Raw genomic sequence first — 26141 nt, 5'->3', positions numbered from 1 at the left:
GCGGGGAGACGGAGGCCCAGGCGCGGGGCTGGGGCGGCCGGGCCCCCCTCGCCGACCGGGCCGAGCCCGACCGGCCGGGCCCCTCGGAGCGGGCAGGGCCAGGCGGGCGCGGGCGGCCTCCCCAGCCACCCCGCGACGCGGCGCCCAGACGCCCGGGCTCCGGGGGCAGCGGCCCCGCGGGCCGAGGCAGTGGCTGCCGGTGGCGGGCAGAGCCCGGTCCTGGGGGGAAGGCGGCACCCCAAGCCCCAGGAATCCTGGGGGCCGCCGGTCTCACCCCAGGCCGCGGGCCCCCGCGCCCCGCGCCCCGCTGCCAGGGCGAGCCAGAGCTCCCCGCGCGCCCCGACGCCCCTCGGCCGGTCCGCGTGGCAGACCCGGGCCCGCCGCAGCCCCGCAGCCCCGCCGGCCCAAGGCACCGGCCGACGCGCCCCCCTCCCGGCCCGTCCCGCTGCTCGTCCGGCCCTGCGGGTTGGGCAGGGGCCTTGGGATTTCGCCCCGCGAGAGCGCCGGGCACGGAGCAGGCTGTCTCGGGCAGGAGGCACCCCAGGGGGGCCTGCAGCCACCCCAGAAGGCCCCTCGGAGGCCCTGCCCAGGCCTGGCGCTCCCCAGCTGCCCCAGCGGCTCTCTTGCAGCCGGGTCACAGGGGCCCTGTGGGCCCGCCTGGAGGAGGCCCTGACACCAGGTCCTGACGCCAGATCTGCAGCCGGGTCCAGCGCAGCGCCTGGGCGGGAGCCTTGACCCCCAGGCTCCGGAGGCGGACGGCGCGGGAGGAGCCTCTGCAGCGCCCGCAGAGTTCTGGGTGGGCCTGGCCGGCCCGTGGGGGAGGCCGGGCCGTGGCTGGGACAGCCGGAGCGGGGGAGAGGGGCTGCGAGGGAGCAGACTGGGGCCCAGGACCCAAGGGTGAGGACCCTCAACTCTGCCCTGGGGCCGTCTTCCCTCCCGCGGGAGCCCCGGGCAGAGGGTGCCACCTGTGGGCCTGGCGCCTGGAGGAGACGGGCAGGGCAGACAGGGCCCCGGCCGTCGACCTCGGCGCCCCGCTGGGTGCCTGAGACCCCTCCAGCGACGCGGCTCTCCCAGCGTGCCCGCCTGCCCGCCCGAGCCCTGCTGGGACCGGGCCCGGGAGAGGCTGGCCCGACTCTCGCGTCACCGGAGCGCCCTCTGCCGGGGCTTCCGCAGCGGGCTCCGGGAACCGGGCCGGAGGGGCAGGCCTGCCCGCCCGGCCACCGCCTTGGAGCCCAGGAAGCGGCGGCGGCACCCCCACCCGAGATGGTCTCAGCCCCGGAAGTGACGGGGCGCCCCGGGGCGGAGCCCTGACACCGGTGAGATGGGTGCGGGGCTCCCGGGGTTGGGGGGGGCACCCGTCAGCCCTCAGTGAACTCGATGTGCAGTTCTCACCCAAAGGGGGCCCTTCCGACCCGGGTGGGCCACGGGCGGTTTCCGAGTCTTCGGAGACGCCTCGGGGCAGGCCCTTGCGAGGGGCCGCCCCAGCCCGCGGGCCCGGCGGCCTGGAGCGGGGCCGGAGCTGCCGACTCTGCCAGGGCTGAGAGAGGGCGCCCGGGGCAGCACGGCCCTGCTCCATGCTGAGAGCACCCAGCGCCGAGGCCGCGCCCGGGCGACGGGGCGCGGGCGGCGAGGCCCTGACCCGGAGCGCCCACGCGCTGCCTGGGAGGCCCGGGAGGGCCGGGTCTGCAGGCGCACTGAGGCCTCCTCTCCCCCAGGGGTGCTGAGGCTGAGGCCCCGCCAAGCAGCCCCGACGCTGCAGCCCCTCCTGCTGGCTGGCGGAGCTGTGAGGCCGACGCAGCACGGACACCGGAGAACCCATCGCCGGCCGGCTGCCAGGCTCCGAAACCATCATTCTAGAACGTTCCGGCGTGTACCTCATCAGCCAAGTCCTGTCGCCACTGTCTGCTCCTTTGGGGTCTGAGGCCGCAGTGCCTCCGGCGGCCAGGGTGATGGGGTGGGGGTCTGGGGGGAGTTTAGCAGGGGACTCTGGCCGCCTGCCCGGGGTGGGGCAGACCCATGGGGCACCTGTCTGGTGACTCGAGGCAAGGCCATGGATGGGGCAGGAGCCGGGGGGCGGCAATGGAGGGACCGGGAGGCCATCAACCAACCCCAGTGCTGGCCAGGGACGTGCGGGCAGAAGCATGGAGATGAGCTGCTGCCTGCAGGGGCCAAGTCCCCGCTGAACCCCGCCAGCCCCCGCCTGGGAGGGCAGGAGCGCCCTCCAGGCCTCTCGCTGGCCCCTTCCAGGCCCGTGCACGCTCCGTGTACCTGAACCAGCTCCAAGAAACCCACGGACGCCTGCCTCGTGCTTCCTCCTCTGGCCCCCCCAGAAGGTCTCTCCTCTTGCCTTTGCATCCCCACTTGGGACACCGCGGGGGCCCTTCCCCAGAACATGGTAGAGGGTGCCGGGGCCTCGTGCCTGCTGTATCCTGGGGACACACTGTGACCTGGAGGCCTGTGGTGGACACCCAGCCATGGGGACACGGACGGTGTCTCCCGCCCGACACCACCTCCGGAGAGCCAGCAGCGGCACAGCCCCGGGTCCTTCCCCGTGGGGAGCTGGTGACCCCAGAGAGACATCCCAGGGAGCGGGCCAGGGGAGCTGTCACCACGGCCAGCTGGTGTGGGCCCCGGGCTGCCCCTCCAGGAAAGGGGGCCTCCCCAGGAGCCGCGTCCGCTGCGGGCCAGGAGCGCGGGCACACGTCTCCCGCGGGAGCTCGCACAGCGGTCTGGGATGCGTGGGGGCGTCAGAGACGTGGCCCACAGTGCCCCGCCATGTGGGCGCCGCCGCCAAGGGCCCCGGAGTCCTGGGAGGCCGCCGCCCGCGGCTCAGGTGCGTGACCGGCGCGAGAGACAAGGAGGCCACGGACACGGGTGCAACGGCAGGGAGCTTTATTACACAGCGTCAGGTTACAGTACAGTTCGGAGCACATCTCCACAGGGTCACACATGCTACACACAGTACATCGCAACTACGTCGCTAGTGCGCGTCACAACCTTTCCCGTCATGTTGTCACAGTGGCTACGGCGAGGGGAGAACGGACACACAGGTCGGCAGCGTCCCCCCAGCGTGTGGGGCAGGAACACGAAGCAGTCAACCCCGAGGAAAGCACCTCAGCCATCTCTGGAATCCTGCCTCTCGTCACAGCTGCCCAGACCGGCTGGCACAGCGCGTGCGCATTAGTTAGGAGGCCACAGCCAGCGAGACCGTGACAAGGGACACCCGGCGCCTCCGCGGGGACGGGGCTACACTAACATGACCCATGCACAGAGCCTGCAAAGTGGAGGACAAACAGAGGCGTTAATCACCGCCGCGGCCGCTCCGGGGCCGCCCGCCCGCAGCCAGCTGCAAGACGACGGGGTCCCGGCGTTACTCTCAGCGGCCCCGACCTGCGGGAAGAAGTCACGGGTGGGGCACCTGTCAAAGCAAAGGGTTAGCGGGAACGGGGCGCAGACAGCGGCAGCGCTCGGTGCCCGCGCGGGGCGGCAGGGCCTGCTGAAAGAGGGGGGGAGGGGGGCTCCAGACGCGCGTCCAGCGCCGAGGGCGGCAGTGCCAGGGGAGGGCGGCCGAGGCCCAGGGAGACGCGCAGACGGTGCGGGTTCGGGCCCCCGGGGCTGCGGAACCTGGAAACTGAACGGGAACAAGCCTCGGCATTAGTGTCCTCGCAGAGGAGACGGCCGGACGGCACCTGCGGAGAGCAAGCGGGTTAGGAGGACGCGCCGGCGCGGGGGCGGCCTGAGCGCACACCTGGACGCCGGGGCGCGGGGCCACTGTCCGGAGCACACTAGGTGCCACACACAGGGCACGCGGGAAAGCACGTCTGTCCACTTGGTGGAACGCGTTAACATTCTGAACGAACGTTTCTTTACAGGGCCTGCCTCCTGCCACATACCTTTCAAGAGCAGCCAAGTCAAACAAAGCAACGCGCCAGCACGAGACCGCTGCACGCGCTACGGGCGGGAAGCCGCAGGGAAGAGCCATCTCTCACCGAGCGCCTGCCCTACCTGCCGCCCCCTGCGGCGGCAGCCCGCGCGGGCCGAGGCCGGCCTCACACCCTCCGCGGGGCGGGCACCCTCCCGGCAGCGCGGGCGTACCTGGGATCCAATATGAATCGGCGGGTTTGGCTGGGATTCGAGCGCACAAACCACGGCTTACCGCCTGACGAGTCAGGCACTTGGAATAGGTCGAAGAACCTTACACAAAATCCTTAGGATTTAATAATAGGTCAAGGCTAGACGCCTCGGCAGAGTTCACGGTCCGGAGCATCGGCCGCCTGGAAGACAGCGGAGATGCTCCGGAATACAGCCAGCGCGGCCGCGCCCGGCCGAGGCGCCTCCGAGAATCGTCACCTGCGCTTGGGAAGAACCGACTGCCCTCCAAGTCCCTTCCCCAGCTGCCGTCCAGACAGACAGACAGACCCGGGGCGGGGCTGCCTGGAGGACGGTGGGAGCAGGGCCGAGGGGCCCGAGGCCGTCGGGGTGCGGTCGCTCGCTCCGCGAGAGGGCTCGGAGGCGGCCGGGGGCGTCTCGGCCCTGCGGCACAGAGCGCGTCCGGGGGCCTCTCGCGACCACACGGCCTCGACCTGACTGCCCCCGCGGCCAGCCCAGAGGCCTCGACGCGCCGAGCTTACCTTTCCGATTAAACAACAAAGAAATGGAACAGAACACAACAGAAGAGCAAACGACAAAAGCAAGGACGAGCAGCCACAGGCGGACGGGCCGCCCGGCGAGGAGGCCCAGCCCGGGTGCCAGGCCCCTCCGCCGCCAGCGCCGCGCGAGCCCCTGCGCCATGAGGCGGCCGACGCGCCCGCGGCTCCTCGCGGCCCTCCTGGCCCCCGCCCGCCCCCCTCTCCCGGCCCCCCGCTGCCGACAGAAGCTGCTGTTAGAACGGAGCCCAGTGCTGCTGGAAAAGAGGCCGGGGCGGAGCCGCCCGCCGGGGCAGGACGCCAGGGAGGCAGGCGGCGGGCCTTTACAATCGCGAGGAAGGCGACCCCGAAGAAGCTACGTGCGGCCTCCCCCCGCCCCGAGGGGCTAGCCACACGCCACCTGTCCAGAGGGGGCCCCAACATCGGTTATCGGGAAGAGGGGGTGCCCGGAGAGGGCCCGGCCGCGCGGCCCCGCAGGCTGCGGCGGCGCCGTACAGTACAGAGCGCGGGCCGGGCCCCCACGGTCCCCGAGCTCAGGCTCCTCAGCTTGGGGACAAAGAATACACAGGTCAGGGCGAGCGTGTTGGCTTCCGCCATCTTTATCAAAGTCGAACACACACAATACAACGGCCCGGCCAGTCTCCGTGAGGGGCAGCAGGAAAGAACAACAAGGCGCGGCGGCGCCGGAGCGGACAGCAATTCCAGTAACGTTTTAATTGTAAAAGGTCCCTATTTACAGCGTGTGCTAAATGCGCCTGCGTCTCGCCTGAACTGCATGGTGAGGAAAGAACAAAGATAATGGTTGCAACAGATCTTCCCGGAGGGTTCGGCTCGGGTCTGCCCTCGCCTCGAGAAGCGCAGGGGACGGGATGGCGCAGCTGGTCCTGCCCCTGTCGCCCGCAGTTTCCTTCCAGGAAACCCGCCCTGTGGCCGGGACTGATGGGTCCCGGCAGCACCCACGTCAGGTGAGCGTGGGGGCCCGCGGGGCGCTCCGGAGAGCCTGCTGGCGTGTGCGTGGGCGTCACGGCTTCCACGTTCCTGACACCCCGGTTATCTCAGACCCGGAGGTGGCCACGGGGCCTGGGGCGTGAGCGGGGCGCCCGGGTGGGCCTCGCTCACCACCACTAGCTAGAAGAGGAGATGCTGAAACGCCCGCTTCTCAGAGACAACATGCAGATTTTTGGTTTCAAAGCCGCCACACAAAGCCTCTTTTGGAGTGAGTTTGTAAAAACCTGTTACTCATTTTGTGCGTCAGGCCCCTCAGGGGTCACGAGCCCGGTGGGCGTGCGCAGAGGGCGGCATGGCACTCACCCGAGCTCGCGGCCGCCACCGCGTCGCTTCTGGGGACCGAGCCATGACACGGCCCCTGGAGACAGGGATGCGTCCGCTCTGCCTGCAGGAGAGGTGGGCGGCACCTTTGGGTTCCTGGAACCAGAATCCGGGCAGTGTGCCACCCAGTGCCACCGTCTCCGCCCAGGTGCGCTGTGTGACCCACAGGGCCGTCCAGGTCACGGAGGGGGCCTGCCTGTGAAAGGCAAGCTCCGGTCTCTGTAAGAACCAGGAGACAGCGCTCACGCCCTGGCTGAGCACCCACGGCGGCTACAGGCCACAGAGCACGCCTGGTGGGGAGGGTCCCGGCCCCGCCCATTTCCGCTGGCTCACCAGGGCGGAGCCGCTAGGCCCCGACTTCCCTTAATCCTATGAATCTGACGTGAGCATTTAGGTATAAAACGTAGCTACTACCCAGCCGGAGTAGCCTGCACCACATGCTTACACAGCGCAGGTCCCCGTTAGAGTAAATCCAAAACGGTGCCCCCCACGAGCACTACTAATAAGGCACTTTCCCAAAGCTGGCCTGGAGGGAGTGCTAGTGAAAGCTGTCTCACGGGGACCAAGTGTCTCACCTCAGGAGCCTACCTGGAATTAGAGAGCAGTGCACAGGCGACACGGACACCCTTCCCGGTGGGCCTCACTGTCCCTCTAAGACAGCCGTGCCTCGCCCCGAGCCAGAGCGCATGCCAGAACCACCATCACCTTCCCGAGGTCCGCCGACGGGCAGCACAGCCCCTGTCCAAAGGCCTTTAGAAAAAGCCATCAAAGCCGGGGTCACCAGCTCCAGAGCGCCTACACCCAGAGCTGGTAAGTCGCCACCGCGGCTACATGGACGAGGAACCCGGGGGCTCTGTTAAAGCGGGGCGGGTCTCCCGGCCTGGGGGTGGCCACAGCCCATCCAGGCCCCGGGCAGTATGGGTACCCGCCAGCATGTCTGCTGCCAGGGCAGAGGGTAAGGGGGAGGGAACGAGATACCGTCGGTGCTTTTGGAATCTTTGCAAGAAGCAGAATCGGCCACACTGGCACCAGGCCCACCACCCTCACCCTGCTCGCGCCGGGCACGCACCTGTCTGCCCGCCGCCCGGGGCTGAATCTAGGTTTGTACAGGAGCCTCTCAGAGCTTTCCGAGGCGACAGCACAAGTGGGCGTGGCAGAGAGCACGCTGGCCTAGCCTGCACTGAAGATAAGTGCAACCATTATCAAATATTCTTTGCTGTGAAAAAGACCTGGAATTTGTGGCGTTAATGTTCTTCCTGACTCTAAGTCACTGTGACCGACCGTACAGCAAGGTAACGAGAACCACGTCCACATGCACCGTACGCACTTTGAAAACAAAAGGAAACGAAAACTGTAGTTCTTTGTGGCAACGACGGACCCTGGAGCAACCAAACAGCAAGCTCCAGTCTCCACGTCCGCGAGTCCAGCTCTCCCGGGATCCACGCGGGCTGGCCGGCGCCACGGGCAACAGTCACGCCAGACCGCCAAGGGGGAGGCCGGGGCTCTCGGGGACTGCGCTGGCCGCTCCGTGAAGAAGTTCCACGGTGAGGGTGCGGTGTGAAGTCAGCGCTCCTGTGAGAAGTCACTCGACAATCAGCGCCACGTTTATGTGGGACAGGTCTATCATGTGCCTGCGGACGTAGAGCACGGTCAGCAGCGCGCCGAGCCCACACCCCAGCAGAGCACAGAGAGGAGCCCAGCGGCGCCCTCTTCCGTACCCCAGGTCTGTCTCCATGGTGATGGGCCAACATCTAGCTCCTTGGACAGAGCAGGCCCATGGGGAGCCCCCCACGCCTGGCACCCGGGGTTACCTGTGGAATTTCTGCTGAAATGCTAACGCGTGAGCTGGCTCCTTGAACTTTGCTATGGCTTTCCGCTGCTGGGGAAGCATCTGTAAACTCTGCAGAGGAGGAAGAGAAACCCTTAACCGCCACGCCGTCTCTGGGGAAGGCATACCCCTGTCCACTGGCTGCCGCAACTCCTCAACCCTGGGACACTGCTCTCAGTCAGCGCACACAGTGCGGCTGCAACGTGTCCTCCCTCCAGCCCGGTGAAGACCAGCCGCCCGGGCTCCTCTCAACACCGACCCGTGAGGCCAGGGCGGGGGCCCTTGGGGACTGCTGCCCCCCTGGGGCCCTCTGTGGGTCAAGTTGAGATCGCTCTGCTTTCCCCATCACACCACAGTAGGTGATTGCTCAGCAAGGGGCAGCCACAGCCTGAAGGGAGCAGATGCCTATCAAGGGAACTCTCCAGAGAGGTTTACAAGCCAGGGTGCGTGCAACCCTGCCGGCTGCAGCCCACCCCAGGGCCCCGATTCCTCGGCTGGAGGAGCAGAGCTGACACAGGCCTGCAGGAAAAGGCCCAGGGGCATCACTGGAGGCCACAGGCGCAGGACGCCGAGTGACCACCAGGTGGCGCCACAGCCCCACACAGGGCCCTACGGTTCCTTTTCCTTCCTGGAAGCAGGAAAGCGGGCAGCCTGGGTCGCTAGCACCGTTTCTTTGGGGTTTGTTTATATTTAAGCCACAATGGCGTCTGGTTATAAAGGTCTAGCAGAGACTCATACCCATCAGTATCATTTTTTAGCTATCGAATGCTGGTTAAATAAGTCCGCTTGTTTTCTCGAGTTTTACGTTAAGAAAACCAGCATTTTCTGCAAGCAGTGCTCAACAATCTAGAGACTCCCCTCTGGACCATCTCAAGGACCCAGGCTGGTAAGAGCTGATCTCGGTGCCCTCCTCGTGGGCCAGGCAGGTGGGCGTGCGGGTGGGGAGGCCGAGGCCACACCCACCTCCACCAGAGGGAGGGACTTTTCTTCCCTCAGTACAGCAAACCCCACCCCCCAACAGGCGCTGCCAGGCTTCTACGTGCACTTGCTCAAACTTGGTGACGGGCTCCAGTTCTTTCCAGCACAGGGAAGGCAAGGCAAGTGGGGAAAGGACAATGGAGTGACCTAAAACCCAAAGTGCAAAATTCAATTCTGAAGACCTGGTCTGAGTCTCAGGCCAGGACCGGCACGTCCCATGCTCCAGCACGCTAGGGGGCTCGCGCTGACCCTGCCTCGCTGTCTGGAGGCCCTGCCCTGGGAGGCGGGCGTCATCCCATGGACACAGGCTTCCTGCCCACCTGGGCCAGCGGCCTCCACTGTGTCAGAAGCCTGAGGTTCGGCGACTTTGCTGGTCAGCCCCAGGCCAGAGGCAGCTGGATCCAGCCCTCTCGGGGAAGGGGACAGCGATGGTAACCGCAGCCACACCGCCTCAACAGGCCTGGCGTGCTCTGTGGGGCTCGCACCTACTCTGCGTGTGCAGCCACCTGGACCAGCCTGCGTGCCTCCCCATCTGGCTGAGGGACCTGTTTCTGGAATGCAGGCCAAGAAAACTGGATATGCTAAAAATTTTAAATTATTACAAGTCAAACAAATGTTTGACGGCATAAAAACATGTCAGGCGAGCTGGGGTGTGAAGGGTGACCTGCTGGCGGGAGTAAGCGCTCCCCACGTCTGCAGCAGAGCGGGACTCCAGAGCAGAGGCCCGCATCCCTGGCACTTACCTGGATGGGCCCCACGGACATCAGCAGGGTCTTCAGCTGGACATCCGTTGTGGACAGCGAGAGCCCCTCGACGGACACCACACAGGACTGAGGCTTGCACTCTACCACCCGCAGGTTCTGCTTGTTGGGCGCCAGGCGCCCACGGCCCATGGCGCCGGCTGCGCCCCGGCCTCTCCCGTGCATGAGGGCCTGGCAACGACAAAAACCAACAGCGCTTCAGCGACCCAGACTGAGTCTGTGACACACCCCGGGGCGGCAGGGAGTTCTGTATCCCCTCCAGGCCCCGCGTGGCTCCCGCAACTCCGAGAGCCGCTGGTTCCAGGCCCCGGCTGGCCGCAGGCTCGGAATCACGGCAAGTTGCACAGTGAAGGGCTCACGGCCCAGGAGCCCCAAAGCCCGAGCCCCTCTGGCCGCAGTCCCGGCGGGACAGTGTAGAGGGGCCACATACACACACCATGGCATCTCGCAGGCACTGGGGACCCCTGGCCACACACACCCCTGCCTGGGGACACACCGTCTCCGTCTCTCATCGCCACCCAGGGACAACACCCGGATGAAGAGGACCGAGCCTGCAGCAGTCTCCACAGGCTGCACCTGGGGACAAGTGTGCACGTGTGTCCTTGGTGACATGCCATGCACTTTCAGGAGCCAAAAGCCAAAGCCAGAGGTGCCCAGTGATGGCACTGGAAGGTGGGGAGGCCCCCGCATCTGACTGCTGGGGTCCGCGCGACCTGCCCCTACTCCCAGCCTGCCCAGTGAGCTCAGCACCGGCGGCAGCCGGGGTGCGCCAGCAGGCCCCCAGACTCTCTGGAAGGCCCCGAAGCAGGTGGTGCCCGCCACCCCCTTCCTCTCTGGCGTCACTGCAGAGAAGCTGGCTGTCTGCCTCCGCTGCCAGGCCGCAGGCCCCGGTGCACTCTGGGGAAGCTACAAAGAGGCCCCTTGCTAGAGGCTGAGGCGGGGGCACCCCTCTTCTCCTTAGGGGGGCTCCTCATGGGAGGGGACACCGTTGCCCCAGGAGGCCACCAGACACACAGGCCTGCCGAGCAGACTGAGCCCCGAGGCGGCGGCTGGCAGGGAGGATAAGGGAGGGACAGGGCGCAGCTATGCGCTGGGCAGCGCCACAGCTGTGAGGGAGCTGGAAGAGAGGGAGAGCGGGGAGCAGGGCGCAGGCGGTGCGGTCCCCAGGCAGTCACGGGTACGGGAGGCGCCCCACCCACCCCGGGCCGCGGGCCTCCCTGGAGGCAGGAGGAAGATGCTCCTGCCAGGTCTGCCCAGAGGTCAGGATGGCGGGGCCTGGAGCCCCACTCCTGGCCAGCCCCCGGAAGGGCGCCTCAAGTACCTTCTTGGCCTGGTGGATTCCCTGGACGCTCCTGATGCCTGGAGGGCCGCCAGTGTGCATGTGGGGGCCCCCCGGAGGGGGCTGGGGCTGCTGCAGGGCCCCCTTGGTCAGCGTCACCTTGCGGGTCGGCTGCTGTCTCACTTCGGGGGGTGGCGGCAGCCGCTGGGGCTGGGTCTCCGGGTGAAAAAAGCCGTCGCTCTCTCCTCCCTGCTGAAAGCAACACGGGACAGCCAGTCAGACCTGGCGCGGGGCGGTGCCCTCCCTCCAACGAGGGGCAGCGGCCGCCCTCGCCACAAAGGACTCCCCCCACCCGACAGTGTTTGGGGCAATGTAAACCCGAGGCGCTGCGCGCTCCAGCCACCGAGTCACTCCAGAGGCGGCGGCTGCCCGCTGCCTGCCTCCTCCTGTGTGCCCTCTGGGCTGCCCTGCCGGTGCCACTCCTTGCCACACACATCTAGGGGTGCAGGTGGGGGTCACCTGACTGGCCCTGGGGCGTGTCCAGGGCCTCCCCACCGGCAGAGCACCTGCTGCCAGAGAGCTCGCCCCGACGAAAAGCTCTGGGAGGGTGCCAAAAGCCAAAGCCAGAGGCCTTTCTGCTGTTTCCCACTCCGTGACCCGCCCAACCTGGCGGCCCGCGAAGCCAGGTCCCGGCGAGGGGCAGTGTGGCGAGAGGAGCGCCGGGCCCGGAAAGAAAGTGTGGACGGTGGGCGCCGGACCTCGCCCGCTAGATGAAGCCGTCCCACGAGCAAGGGGGGCGGCGCGGGACGCCTGTCGGCCGGAGCCCTCGCAGGAGTGAGTTGGCCACTCGGGAAACCTCCGCAACGGCTGCTCGGCGCTGCCGGTGCCGCCAAGACCGGCCCGGCGACCGCGTGCAGAAGCCCACGCGCCCGTCTCTCTCCTCCCCTCAGAGCTGTCGTTCCGTCAGTTTAACAGAACCAAGGGAAGAAACGAGGCTGGGACAAGACAGCGATCCTCCCCGGCCCCAGCTAGGGGACCTATCAGGACGTCACGCACAAGTGCCGCGGGGGAGGCCCGGAGGCGGCAGCACGCAGAGGCCAGCAGCACTCACCCCCAAGTGTAAAACCAGACTCAACTGCAGCTGATGGGCATCTCAGAGCTGTGGAAGCACGAGTGACACTAGACATGGGGCCACACCTATCCTGGAGGCGGGGCGGGGGGCCTCAGCTCCCGAGGGGGTGCCCGCAGGCTGTCAGGGCGGAAGCCTGAGCACTCGCAGGGCAGGGGGCCGGGCGCGCCCGGCGTCCAGGGGACAGCGGCAGGCCAGCCAGAAATCTGAGAGCCTTGAAGAGGAAACAAACCCTGGCCGTGCCAGAGCTACAGGAAGCCTAGAAAAGTCCTTCCAACAAGCCACACATGGCTGAGGGTGAGTGACCGGTGCCGGGCCCCGGGGGGCAGGCGGCTCACATGGCCACATGCAGATTCCCCGGCTTGGGGGCTCAGAGTAGCTCGACAGAATCCCTGCCCAAGTGACCCGCCAGCCAGGAAGCTATAGAGAACAGGTGCCCCACCCCGGAAGCCAGAGTTAAGAAAGACACGCACGAACGAAACGCCGAACCAAAAATATCTGAACTGAATGGAAATGAAAATCCTGCATGTCACAATGGAGGGGATGCACCCCAGACAGCTCGGGAAGGAAGGAAGAGACATAACATGAGTATCTTGAGATTTCCTCTCGAGAGAGGAGCAGGGGAAAGGCAGGAAATCAAGCCACACGCGAGGGAGGAAAGGACGAGGTGGCCGAGGGGCGATGACAGAGGAACGCGGCAGAAAACCCTGGAAAGCGGAAAGGCAGGCCCACTCCGGAAGCCTGCGTGAAACGGCACGTTCCCTGAAAGACACAAGATATCAAAACTAATTTAAAAGGAGAAAAAAATCTTCAAAGCCAGGACACCGAGCTGAGCACCACCAGGCTCCCCCAAACCCGAGCGCATGGAGTCCCCGGGAAGCGCGCGCAGAGACACCACCTTGCAAAAAACGCCTCCGAGCCCAGAGGAGGAGGAGGACCTCTGACTCCAGCACCACCCGCCGCCAAAGGCAAAGGAGAGCTGAAGGAAAGGCCACAGACACCCTCCTAGAGACACATAAACACCCGGAACCAACCCTAGAGCCGACTACACTCGGCGACACAGAGGGGGACCCCGTGAGCAGCGCTGCCCCCTGCGGAGCCAGCCCACGTGCCAGAGCGTGCCCACCTGACCGGCGCAGGGCGAGGGGCGCAGCTCTCCACAGAGCAGGCTGCGACGGGCTTTCGGCGACTGGGTGGGGCCTCCCTGCAAGCGTGCCGCCGGCACACTCGGTGGTGAGAAACTGGCCCCTTCTCTCCAAATTACCCTGGACTAGGCAGGGACACTTGTCTGTCCCTGAGTCACCAGGGGCTTTGCCAGGTGAGCTGGGCCTGGATCCAGAGCCCTGCCGCAGCCCCGCTGGACAGCGCCCACTCCGACTGCGCTGCGGCGCGCGCGTCCTCCGACACCGAGGACCCCGTGTGTGTGGCTCTGGGGCCACGGCTCCTCGCCAAGGCAGAGCCCAGGGAAATGTGCGCAGGCCACCCGCGACAGGCGGTCATCCACGGCTGGCCACGGATGCCAGGAAGGAAAGCGAAATTCTGAACTTATATTCTAAGGAAAGTTCACTGTCTCCAGTAGGCGCTGCCCTTACTGGAAACGTCCAGGGACACAGCTGTGGTGCAGAAAGCCTCTCTCCCCTCGCCGGTGACAAGGAAGCTCAATTTTCCTTGCGCTCAGAGTCGTGGTCAACCTCGCCTCCTGCCGCCCCTCCGCGCCAGCCCAGCAGGGGTCAGTCCGCCCCCCTCCCCTACCCGGCCTGTTCACCCGAGGGGCCCCTCCACGGCCAAGGGCTGCGCTCCCCTGGCTACACCACGGCACCAGGCGCCACTCCGGGGGTGTCCAGTTCACAAGGACGGGCCTGGGCGGAGGCCCTGCTCACTGCTGGCAACTCCACAGGGACGCCGGGTCGAGCATGCAAGCCAGCACCTGCCCCCCCCCCCCGCCGCGTGGCACAGCAGGAGACTGTCCTGGGAGAAGGGCCACGAAGGCCGGGGGGGGGGGGGGGGGCGCGTGGGCGCGGCTGTGTGCACTCGCGCGCCAGGGCCCCCTCCCCGCCCCACAGGTTACGTCCTCACAGCCTCATTTTTCAAATGAGAAACCAGAGGCTGACTCTGGCCAGGCGGGGGTGCTGGAACGTGCAGTCTCTGGGGTTCCTAAGCCGCGACCCCGCACTGCCTCCTGGGGAAGGAGTGACACCAACGAACGGCCTCCAGCACGAGGTCAAGCGAAAGGGACGACCGTGGTCAGTGACGTCATTTTAATGACGCGTGCGCGTACGAAGCAGTGTCTCTGCATGTTTCTGAAAACCAGGCTAAGCGCTCAAGGCTTAAATATAAAGATCCATTTTTCATTTTGTAAGAAAATTCTTTCTTTCCCCAAAGGAGAGAACCTTCTCTTTCAAAGTGGCCAACGAAGAGCGAATGTTTGGGAGAAAACCTTCAACTTCAGAGTTCTCCCAGCCAAGCCCAGACACGCCAGCCTTCTCACCGCTGCGCCAGACCACGGGCAGGACGGTCCTTGGCCAGGAACCAAGTGCAAGCAGCCGAGACCCGCCGCGCGGAGGGCCCTGACCTGTCGGGGGCGCGGAGAGGGCTTCAGGCCTGCTTGCCCCGCGCCCTGCGCCCTCTGCGGCGCCCAGCCGGGAAGCGGACTGGGAAACTGGGTTTTTCATTTCTCACCTGGCACCGTGTTTAGAAACAGTTCTACTCGCTCCCACTTGCTACAAAACAGATGAGAGAGGTTCGGTTAACCTCAGACCACAGGGGAAATATTTTGTTGGCTTTCCCCCCACAAACGATTATCTTCCAACAAATACTACAAAAATGGCTTTTTAGTTTTTCCTAAACACAAGAGGCACTACCTGAATTAAGTAAGCTCAGGGAAGACTTTTTATCGGCTTAATCACTGCAGAAAATGAGGTTGGTAGCCACCAACATTAGCAGGACAAATTTATTTATGGCCAATGGTTTAAATGTACAGATAAAAGTGCCTATTGATACTGTCAGGGCTTCCCGCCATTTGACAGATCAAATCTTATTTTCATTCTCCAACCCCACGAAGAAGTGGTATCACTGACTCGCATTCACTACGAGCAAACTGATTAATCCCCTTCCATAGAAGCCGCGGCTCTTGATTACACCTATCAGACGTTAAGCAGCATTATTCTAGAGTGACAACACTTGACAAATTCCCCGACCATTTTTCTCAGCCTTTGTGGCCCGGCTAGCTTGTATTAACCCTGATGAAAAATTAATTTTCCTTATCTTCTTCTAAACCCCAAAATCCAAATCCGCCAAACTGGCAACTCTTTCTGTAAAGGTATTATGAAAACCTCTAAAAGATTAATTGCATGTCTTCAGGTGACATTAAATTAATTTCTGTACTCATGACAGACATTTGATGCCGGGGACTGAGCGGACAGATAACATTGTCAGCACACACAGAAGGACAGTGGTTGGGGTCCCGGGGCGGCCTCTTAGGAATCCTCCTTCGATAAGGCCCACTTCACTGTCAGGCGCCGCGCCCCCAGCCCGGGACCTCATGGAGCCGGCGGGCGCGGCGGCACAATGCCGGGCCCGGCCTGTCATCCCCGGGACGCTTCGATGTGGGACGGTGCACGATGCGCGTGTCGTAGGGAGCGCCCAGACGCAGCCGCCACGGGCGGGCTAGTCTCTGAAGGCCACTATGCGAGAGCCGGGGGGGGGGGGGGGGGGGGTCGGGGAGGAGGAGGAGGAGGAGAGGTCGGGGCTCTCGGCGAGGTTCCTCGGTCAGTTAAAATGCTGTGGAGAGGAGAGGCCCGCGCTGCTCACTCCCACACAGCCTTCTTGTGCACGCTCCCTGTGAAAACGCCAGCGCTGGACTCCCGGGGTGGGATGGGGCAGCAGGTGAGCACCCCGGGCCTGGGCGCCGCGTTGCCAGGACAGGCTGCCCGGGGCCGCCACTTACCGACAGCTGATGACGGTGCCGCGCCCGGCCCCCACAGAGGAGCGCGGGGCCCACAGATGGGAAGCAGGAGCAAGTGCAAGGCGGGCTGTGCCGCATCTTCCCACGAGGGACATGGCCCGCCACAAAGACAGCGCCAGCCCAGCAGAGCGCCCCGGAACACCCCTTACTCGGGATCGGGCTGCAGGGACCAGACAACCGATGCCAGTGCCTCCCACCCACAGGCAGGACCTGGCCCAGCCTCCGCGGTGTCCTGCGGGAGCCGCACCACACACACCGCGAGGAGACCATGGCGACCTGGGGAGCATGCGACAAGACCACTGGCGTCTCTTGAAAAAGGCCCAGGGAAGGCACACACAGACCAAGGGCTGCTCCAGGCGGACAGGCGGTCCTGAGCAGGACAGGGAGCAGCCCTCAGGGCCGCCGCACCCGACGCGTACTGCAGGGAGGGCGGCCGCTTCCTGGAGCTGCAGCTGTGAGTCCGCGAGGGCAGCTCAGCTCTGAGATGACTCGCTGTGCCTCCAACCTGCCTTCAAGGGTTCAGCACACGCCGCGTGTGCGCGCAGAGAAGGACAGAGATTCACGGTGACGCCAGCGCGGCAACACAGACCGCGGGGGAACGGAGCGAGCCTGCCACGTTAAACTGGAGACCAGGTGTGGACACAGCCCTCTCCCGCCACCATCTTCTCCAGAGGCCATCTGAGGATGACTTCGGGGGCGGCGGGGGGGACAGCGTGACATCGACAGGCGCAGCCCGGCCCCCACACACGATCCCCCCCAAGCATGCCGGGACCGTGTGCATGCGGCACTTTGACAGCCTTTAAAGACCAACTGCGGGAGCGGCGTGAGGACAGCTGGCTTCCCCGCTGCGTGCTGCGCGGCCCTGCTCTGTGTGGCCGGCAGAACAAAGGGCCGTTTACTTAATTTGCTGCCAAGTCCCTGAAATTTTCTTTACTTCAATGAGAATAAAGCAGCTGAATTCAGAATGTGCTTTCATTTTTTCAGGAACACCACTGCCACGCTAAAAAGCCCATTTTTCTTCTGTGACTAACGGGAAGGGCAGTGCCACTTATTGAGCCCCTGTCACGACAGGCACGGTGCCACCGCCCGTGGGTGCCAGGACAGCCGGTCCTCACTGCCCCCCCGCAGGCCGGGACACAGGTCACACAGGCGCCAGGCCCCAGGGGCCCGCCTGAGCAGGCCTGGCCTGGTGGTGGTGTTGGGGGGCAGGGCTCCCTTTGTGTCTCACCACAGACCAAGGCCGAAGGCGACAGCACCACAGCATCTCCACGCAAAGCAGGCAGGTCCTCTTTTTCATACCTGTGCTCTGCTACCCCTTGAGTAGTTTCCTGCACTGTTTCACGGGTTACGGATGGTTTCTGAAAATTAGACACCAGATTTTCTTGACCTAAAACACTTCAGAGTAACTTTCTGAGAAATGGTCAAATGGAGACTATTTGCATATTTTAAATTATACAAAGGAAACTATGTCATCACGTATGATTTCATACGCCAATTACCTGCTGACACATTGTTTTGGGTGGCACAAGGCACCTGAGAAGCACTGCGTGCCAACACCCACACTCCTTGCGACCAGCATGAACGTGTTCCCCTCGTGGCCTCACGCAAGAAATCCAGACCACGCGTGGCAAAAGGTAAAGGTCCCCCCCACAGCTACGGATAAACCCAGTAGCAAAAGGTCTCTTCACATCTCCATGCCTCTCATGTCTTAAATACCCAGTTTGACCCAGCCTGACCCCCGGGGGCGTGCTCGAGGGCACGCGGCCGGTGGCACACAGCCACAGGTGCCCTGGGTGGGGAGCCGCCGGCACTCACGCTCCAGGCCGGCAGCCATGTGGCCACCGGACGGTCAAAGAACACGCCACGCAGGTTCTGGAGAATGGGGTCTCAAAGCCCCGCCGGCTCCCCAGGCCGGCAGTCACAGCAACACCCTCCACGTCAGGTGCACCTGCCGCCCAGCTCCTTCCGACCACTATGCCCCGGCACCAAATGGGGCGAGGAAGCAAAGTGAGGCCGGCCAGCATCCTGGCTCCGGGCGCCCACTGAACACACCCTGAATCCACCTGCCAGAGCTTACTGGAAACAGCAGACATTACCCTCGGGCAAAGCCTAACGGCCACAGCAGACAAGGAGGCAGCAAAACCACCACCACTGGGACAACCACGAGGCGGGTGCAGACCCTGGCTCTCCAGGTCAGGAGCCGCGTGGCCCCGGGCTGCCCACAGGCCCTCAGGCAGGCTCATGTGCTCCCCGGAGGCGGGAACAACAGTGGCTACTGAGGGGGTGGGGCTTGAATAGAGCACCTGGTGAAGAGCAGGCGGCTGTTGTCCCGCCCCGCCACCCCCTCCCTTTCCCCCTCCACCACCACCCCCACGAGCAGGGCACCTTGAGCGGCCCTGGGAGCGCTGAGGCAGGGGTGGACGCTCCTGCGCCGCCGCGTCCGCATAGCTGCTCACCAAGCAGCCCATTTAGTTCTCACAGCACCTGCCAGTAACCCCGTTACAGGGTGAAACTCAGGCTCAGAGAAAGGAGGGGACTGTCAGGGTCCCACAGACAGTCCATGACGGCCAAGCACGCCCTGCGGGCCTCCTCGCCAGCAGTCGGGCCTGGCGGGGAGCCAGAGACACTGCAAGGGAAAGTGAAGGCCTTGAGCCCCGAGTCCAGACAAGCCCAGTCACCACGACAACGTGGGAAACGACGCCCAGCACGGTCCACGAGATGCGCTCTGAAGAGGCTTCCTGTGGCCACGCAGCGCTGCCCCAGGGGAGCACCACCAGGGGCAGGCAATGTGTGTTCCAAGCGGGGTCAACACCGCTTAGGAGGCAGCGTCACCTTAGAGCAGACTGCACGCCCGGGGCTCAAGACGGAGCTTTCACCTCTCAAAAATTGCAATGGGGAAGCCCCAGGATCCATGGATTGACTGTCAATGGGAGAATATTTGAAATAACAGAAGCCGGGAGAGCCGCTGCAAGCGTACCCGGAGGCCGCAGTCGGGCAGGATGTCCAGTCCCTGCGTCATACTGCAGGCCGGACCACCCAACGCCAGGCGTGACTTAAACACACCAGATACCAGTTTAGCTTAGACAAAAAGTCCGCAGGAAATAAAAGGACTCCTGCCAGAGTAATCTGGGGAGCTGCGCGCACTAGCGCCCTGTTCCTCACCACCAAGGCGCAAAGCAGCCAAGGGCTCAGGGCAAAACACAGGAACCGGGACCCACAATTAGGTGGCGTGAGCGGCTCTGAACCAGAAAGCAGAAACGGTATTTTGCGTGGGTAAGAAGCGCCAGAGAATCGTCCCTAATGCCCGCCCATGGGACTGCCCTGGGTGGTGAGGGGTGGGCTTGGCTGCTGCGAGAGCCAGGCTGGGCCCCACACGCAGGCCGGCCCGCGGACAGCAGCACAGAGGGGCGCGCTTACACTGACGGGCCTGTGCCCAGTCCATACTGCCTGGGGTCAGCGCGGCTAGGAACAAGATCTCTAAAAATAGCTCCTACAAAAATACACAACCGAGGCCACAAGGGAAACGCTGCCCAGTGGAGTTCAGAGACACGCAGGAAGCCCTCGCCCCCTGCACGACCCCCTGCGGCGCAGGGCCACCCACGTGCCCCCAGGCCGGGTAAGCGTGAAGATAAACACGCTGGTTACTGAACTTCATGCTGCACATGAAGTCTAAGAAGCTCCCCACACTGTCACCGAGAGGCAGAAAGGACAACTGAAAGCAGCCCGAGCGGCAGGGTTCTGTGCTCCCCACGGTGACGGCGGGGCTGAGGCAGCACAGGCAGCCCCCACTTGGACAGCGTTCTCTGGGAAGGGGTGTGTGTGTGTGTGTGTCGGGGCGGGGGGGGGGTCTCCCTGGAGTACAGACCCCAAGTGACCTTGTCTTCAACTTACCCCGCCTGACAACTTAATCACCCTGACTTTGGAGCCGACGTGCGGTCCATCTCCACCACCGCTGTTGGCCCGGTGCATGACGGTCCTCTTGGCGCCGGGCTTGGCATCCAGGGGCCGGGCCTGGAGGGATGCCACCCGAGCGGTCTGCGAGGGGGCCGGTGGTCCTGGGGGTCCCTCTCCATCCGCGGGTTTCCCCGGGAGGACTTTGTGCTGAGCTGGACTCTGAGGCCCGGTTCTGGTCTGTCTCAAGTGTTTTAGGGGTCTCGCCTGTTGCCCTTGATACTGCATGTGCGCGCCCGGTGGCACGAAACTGGATGTTTTGGGCTGCACATTGGAAGCGGCGCCGTCCGGGTTTTTCACGAGAAGTCTGTTTTTCACATTCTGCCTGATCTGGGCGCCGGGGAAGGGTAGCAACGGGTTCCCACTGGCGGGTGGCGGTGAAGACGGGGGCTCTTGCTGCTCTGTGGGGGTGGCTGGGGGACAGAGCTGCTGCTGCTGGGCCAGTCTCTCCAGGAGCTCCTTCTTCCGGGCCCCAGCCTGCTGCTGTCGCCGCAGCTCCTTCTGCTTCAAGATTTCTTCTCGGAGGCGCTTCTGTTCTTCTATCTTTAAGCGATATAACCTGGTCTCTTCATCTTCATCAGGAAACTGAAAGAGAAAACCAGCAGGGCTGACCTGGACTGGAGTGCAGGCAGCCAGCAAACCAAGAAAACGCATTTTCCAAGAACACTTTCATTCAGGATCTAAACGCAGCCATTCAGAGTCTGCTTGAAGCCGTTAAGTGTAACTCCTTCCTCTGGGGAGAGGAACAAAATTACACAAGCTAAAGCTAATTTGGAAAATCTTATCAGAATATTAGAAACGAAAATGTAAATTTCCACTCATTTACAAGTCTGAAACCAATTAAACCGCCCATTTAAGATATCAAAATATGTTTCCAATGGAAGCGGCAATAGTGGGGCGGCCACGTGGCCCCACAGGTTTTATCTGGGCTTCTGACAAACCAACAAAAGGTGGGGTGTAAATGACCTGAAAGCGCCTGATTAGAACTATTGATTTTTCGTACAGAATTTTCAGCCTGATCTCAACCTCATTTGTCACAGAATAATTGGTTATAATGAACAGCGCCAAGGCAATCTCCCTGACCTTGAACTGGTGCACTCTGCCTGGAATCAGAAGCTGCCGGTGCCGTGCTGGAATGCCAATGCTGGGCCCGCAGCCCCAGCGCCCGAGCGTCCATCACCAGAGCTTGGAGGAGCCAGCAACCTCCATCAAAAGGGCCCACAGTGGAGTTTATTAAAGTCAAGCATTTATGAAAAACGACGACTTGCTTTAAAAAGCAAGTTTTTTATAAAATTAATTATAAATATTACAAAATTATAAATATCTTCCTCACCCACAGGTCCTTTATGACAGACTGTAACAGGACTTAATCTAGAATTTAGCTGCTTATAAACCCAAGAATCAGGAGTTAGGACCCCAGTGCAGCTGGAGAGCAGGCACCTGGTGCCAGAGCCCAGGACCTGACCTCCAGGACGCAATCAGCCCTCCCTGGGGCTGGCCTGTCTTTCCAGACACAATTCTGACCACCTTGGTCCTCTAGCTCCAAAGCTCCTGAGGACCGACAGGAAACAGCAAGTTTGAAGTCAGATGACCCCCAACCCAGGAAGGTGTCCAGAGCAAGAAGCGACATCGGGGGTAAGACAGGACAATGAACAAGTGTCCAAAAAGGCATGGGGTGCTGGGGGTGCATGGCCGGGGAAGAATGACAGCCTCGGCATGAGCCCCACTCACTGGGGTCTCCCCCAAGCAGGCAGCCAAGGAAGAGATAAAATGTGTCTAAGGATACAGCAAGGAACACTTCTAAGTAGACTTTGCCTTTTGATACTTCTTTGTCAACTGGGTGAATGTATGAAACTAAACCACCTAATAAGCAAACTAGAAGACTTTATCTTCAAAAAAGTTAAAAAAAAGAAAAGCAAACCTACTTCCGGCCCCATTCTGTGTGCACAGAAAATTAAAAGCAAACAAATGCAATCACCCAACGTCACTGCAGCCACGGGCCAGCTCGCGGCCACCACAGGCGCTTCAGAGCCTGCCAAGATCAGCCGGCACGAAAGGGCCGCGGCCGCAGCCCCCGCAGGCGGGGAGCGAGCCTCTCGTGTGGCTCAGCCACTGCTGGTGCCAGAAGAACGGCACGTGGCTGCGGTTTCTTTCAACAAAGTCACTCTTCTTTTAGTAAGATCTTATTAAATATCAATTCACTCTTTGTCCCATTTAATCTGTGATTTGGTAAAAACCACCAAGACGGTGCATCAGAAGAAAATCCCACACCTCCCCACCAAACCGGACTCGGCACTAACTGAGTCTTACATATTCCGTAAGCAAGAAACACAACCCGCCTGCACTCTTAGCTACGGAAACTCGGCACTATTTTTCTTTCATTCAGCGAACACACGACATAGACCTGTCACATTCTGCGTATGCTTCACAGCGCCAGGTCCCACACACCGATCCTCCCCCACTTCCCCACAGAAAGGGAAGCGCAGCTGGTGAGGAGAAGAGGGACCTGCTGGCTCACCTGGCAGGGGCCGGACGGGGTGGGGGGGGTTCTCTCCGTGCTCCTTTGCGAGCACCTACATTTTCTTGGCACAAAAGCGGCACGCCCTTGTTCCTCTTCCAGTAGGGAGAAGAGCCCAGGGCCAGAGTCCCACCGCCAGGGAGCACCCCCCAGCACATCACCTCCTCTAGGAGGCTGGCCAGCCTGGAGCCATGCGGCTTCCCGACACTTACCGAGGGGAGATGGAGCTGGTGACCAGTGCCGGGCTCGTTACTGAGTTGTCCCCAGCAAACATGGTCAAGTGGCCGAAACGCAATCAAAATGGAAGGAAGGTGTCAGCTGGGAACCACGCAGTACCGGCCTGCGTCTATAACTGGTTTTACAACACCCTAACCCTATCAAAAACCAGCAATAGTTACAATTCAAAACACACGACTACCACCGCCTAAATCCCCGTGACAGGCTCAGGTCCAGAGGGGCCAGCGCGCGTTACGGAAAGGTGTCGGAGTGTGACAGGCTCAGTGAACTCGTCAGGGAGCCAAACCGGCCCGACGCCTGACTCTGAGTCAAGTGCTGGAACAGGGCTGGGCCGGGGATCTAAGAACCGTCTGGAACTGCTACCGTGCCCCAACAGCAGAGCTGCTGCAGAGGAAGGACTGAACTCTGACGCCTAACAGACTTACCATCTGGGCTCTCAGGCGTGGCCTCCAGTGCACGGGGACCAGGCAAACGTGCACACCAGAGCTACAGCTTTAGCCAGCAGGAGCTTATGTGAGCATGGCCACCGGGTTAGGGGGAGGACCCCACTGGAAAGGGGGAATCCTGGGAGTAGCTCGCCAGATGGGGGAGGCAGATTTACAAGGCTTCAACCCTAACACAAACCAAGGCCTACCTCCGGCTCAGTTTTTGCATCTTCTTTAGGCTGAGCTGCAGGGCTCACCGGCTTGACTTTCACCTCGGCCTTGCCCTGCGTGTTCCTGGAGCCCAGGACAGGCCTCGCGGGTGGGGACGTGCTGACCATGGGCTTCACCTGGGCTGCGGGCGTGGAGGCGCTCCGACCGCTGCTCCCGTCCAGGACGTGGGCCGGTGCGATGGGCAACTCGCGCAGGTTGCTGTTCCTTGGGGCAGTCGGTTGCATCTGCTGCATCGGTCGCTTGGTGACGTTCTGAGAGGTGGAATTCTGTGGAGAGAAGCGAGACATTCTAACCCCAAGCAGAAACTTAAGCGAGTGAAAAGAATGTAAAAAGACACGTGTGACAAGAACGCCTCAAAGGTACTCCCATCGGCTGCCTGCTGGCAGGCTCTGTCTCCAACGCCTGGCCTGGGCCAGACAGGCACCACCGCCACCAGGGAGAGCCATGCCCCTCGCACGGCACAGCGTAGCCGGTGACCTCGGGGCGGGGGCGCTTCGGGATGGGAATGGGGCCTCTGGAAGGTACTGTGGGCCAAGAAAAGGGCCAGCAACAAGCCAGCACCCTGAGAAATTCTCCTCCCTGGGGGCAGAGACGGCAGAGGTTCCACCTAAGACCTCATTCTCAGCCGCACCCACCCCGGGGTCCTCACCACATCCCAGCACCAGGAGGAGCTCACAGAGAGGGAGGTGGGTGGTGCTCAGGTCAGGATTTACAGGCACGAGGCAGGGGAGGCGCCGGCCACCGGCTCTGACGAAACGAGACCCAGGTACCACAGCAGCCCTGCCCGGAGCTGACGGTCAAGACCCAAAGGGACAACACTGAAAGGAACACGCCACCTCCTCCTCTCCTCACCCAGCGCTGACCACCAGCCTCCTCAGAGCCAGTTATTTATAGGGAGCCTCCCCAGGGAAGGCAGCACGCAGGCCGAGCTGCGCTGACACCTGACCAGGCTCGTGGAGCACTGCCCCTGTGGGTCAGCGCAAGCTCCATGCGGACAGGGCGTCACCTGGAGCTAGCACGGGGCCCGGCAACAAAGGACAGCCCATAAACTCTCCGCCTGATGGGGAGCCCCTGGGGAGAGGCGTCACCTGCGCATCCAAGGGTCAGTCACCTACAAAGGCCCAGGGCCATCAGGCCGGGGCTCCCTAGAGCCAGGAGCCTGTCGGTTCAGAGCATCACCTCTCCCCACAGCAAGCCTGACACACACGAGGAAGACGCCTCAGGACACAATGTTAACACAGTCTTTAAGGCAAAAAAGGGGACACTTTTAATTTCTGTGGCCAAGAAAATCAATTTCCTACGTGGTTTTTAAAGCACGTGTCCAGCGCAGGAAACGGCGGTCCCTGTGCGTCGTGCACGCCCTCGGAAGGGTGTCACCTGGCCCCCAGGTTCTGGGACGTCAGGGGCATCCTGGAGGAGAGCTGGAGACGGGGTACTTACGTGTCTCAGCCCCTGGCGCTGCGGGCACTGCATGCGGCCACTGCTGGGCTGCGGCTGGGCCGGCTGCAGGTGCGGCCTGAAGGGCGGCTGCGACATGGGCATGAGCGGCGGGGGCGGGACGGACAGGTGGTGGTGGTGCTGGTGCTGCTGCGGCTGGTGCGGCGGCTGGTGCTGCGGCTGGGGCGGCGGCTGGTGCTGGGGCGGCGGCTGGAGCGGGGGCTGGTGCTGGGGCTGGAGCGGGGGCTGCTGCTGGGGCTGCGGCTGGGGCTGATGAGGGGGTGGCAAAGGGGGGTGCAGGGGTCCCTTCCATGGAAAAGAAAGAGAAACAACAGCCTGTGAATGTTTGTTCGAGTTACGCTCCAAGCCGGCAGTTGCCCCAAATCCAGCACCGCCAGAAAGCGGCACGGCAAGTCCAGTACGTGACTCTCCTGCTGGAAACGAGACACAAATGCAGCGCAATCCCCAGCAACATCCCAGCAACGTTCTCCAAAGAAAATGAACAAAAAATATTGACATTTGTGCAGAACCATAAAAGGCCCTGAGTAGCAGCGAAAAGAGAAACGAAAGCATCATGTTATCGGACTCCCAGCTCTGCATTAAAGCAATGGCACTGTGGACAACACGGTTCCTGCCATAAATACACGGACACGCGGATCAATGGACCAGAATCAAAAGACCAAAAACATCAGCATCTCATCTAGGACTGTACGTGGGAAAAGGACGGTCTCTTTAACAAATGATGAGGGAAAACCACAACGGAAGAATGAAGTTAGACCATTCTCTAAGATTCTATACACAAAAATAAAATTCCAAATGGATTAAAAATTTGAAAAAAAAAAGTGTAATAATAAAATACACAGAAGAAAACGTCGGTGATACGTTCCATTACATCGGTGACAAAGATATGCTTGGGGACTGGAGACCCACGGCAAAGAAAATAAAAGCAGAAGTGGACGACCGGCATGATCTCAGGAGACGTGGGGTCAATGCCAGGGTGCAGAACCTCACATAGTTCAACAGCAGCAAACAGATCACCCGATGAGTCAGTGGGTGACAGCTCCGAGCTGCGCCCACCGGGGAGGAGCCCAGGCCAGCAGGTGCTTGCAGCACTGCCTGTCCAGCTTCTCCTGGGGGCACAGGTCACATCCACCGTGAGACCGTCCTGTGGCCGGGGGGGCGGGGGGCACACACTGAGAGGCCCCGGCCCGGAGCTGGAGAGGAGGGGAGAGGGCCCGCCCGTGGAAGGCAGAAAGCGCCCGCACCAGCCGCAGCCGGCACCATGCGCAACAGCAGCCACAGGGTTAGCCCCAGTGTCCACCAGCGGCTGAGTGAACCAGGAGGACGTGGCCGGGTCACCGTTCGGAACACCGGTCATCCACAGGGGAGATGAAATGCAGCGACTTTCAACAAAGTGCAGGGAGTTGC

General features: G+C 62.7%; 1 protein-coding gene across 1 annotated transcript in view; it reads right to left on the bottom strand.

Moving 5' to 3' along the window:
- Positions 1-5138: 5138 nt before the first annotated feature.
- Positions 5139-26141, bottom strand: part of RBM33 (RNA binding motif protein 33) — a 75170-nt gene continuing 54167 nt past the window's right edge. Inside the window, exons 12-18 of the mRNA XM_054692783.1 lie at positions 24717-25019; positions 23255-23542; positions 19806-20450; positions 10864-11073; positions 9525-9713; positions 7787-7875; positions 5139-7606 (exon numbers count right to left, since the gene is read on the bottom strand). Coding sequence (XP_054548758.1) covers positions 7558-7606; positions 7787-7875; positions 9525-9713; positions 10864-11073; positions 19806-20450; positions 23255-23542; positions 24717-25019 — 1773 coding nt within the window. The 3' untranslated portion in view covers positions 5139-7557. The remainder of the gene's footprint in view (positions 7607-7786; positions 7876-9524; positions 9714-10863; positions 11074-19805; positions 20451-23254; positions 23543-24716; positions 25020-26141) is intronic.

This window comes from Talpa occidentalis, unplaced genomic scaffold, assembly GCF_014898055.3.
Source record: "Talpa occidentalis isolate TD23 unplaced genomic scaffold, MPIMG_talOcc4v2.1, whole genome shotgun sequence".
NCBI classification, from domain to species: Eukaryota; Metazoa; Chordata; class Mammalia; order Eulipotyphla; family Talpidae; genus Talpa; species Talpa occidentalis.
The sequence above is the reverse complement of the archived record's forward strand: the minus strand, read 5'-3'. Positions and strand labels throughout refer to the sequence as shown.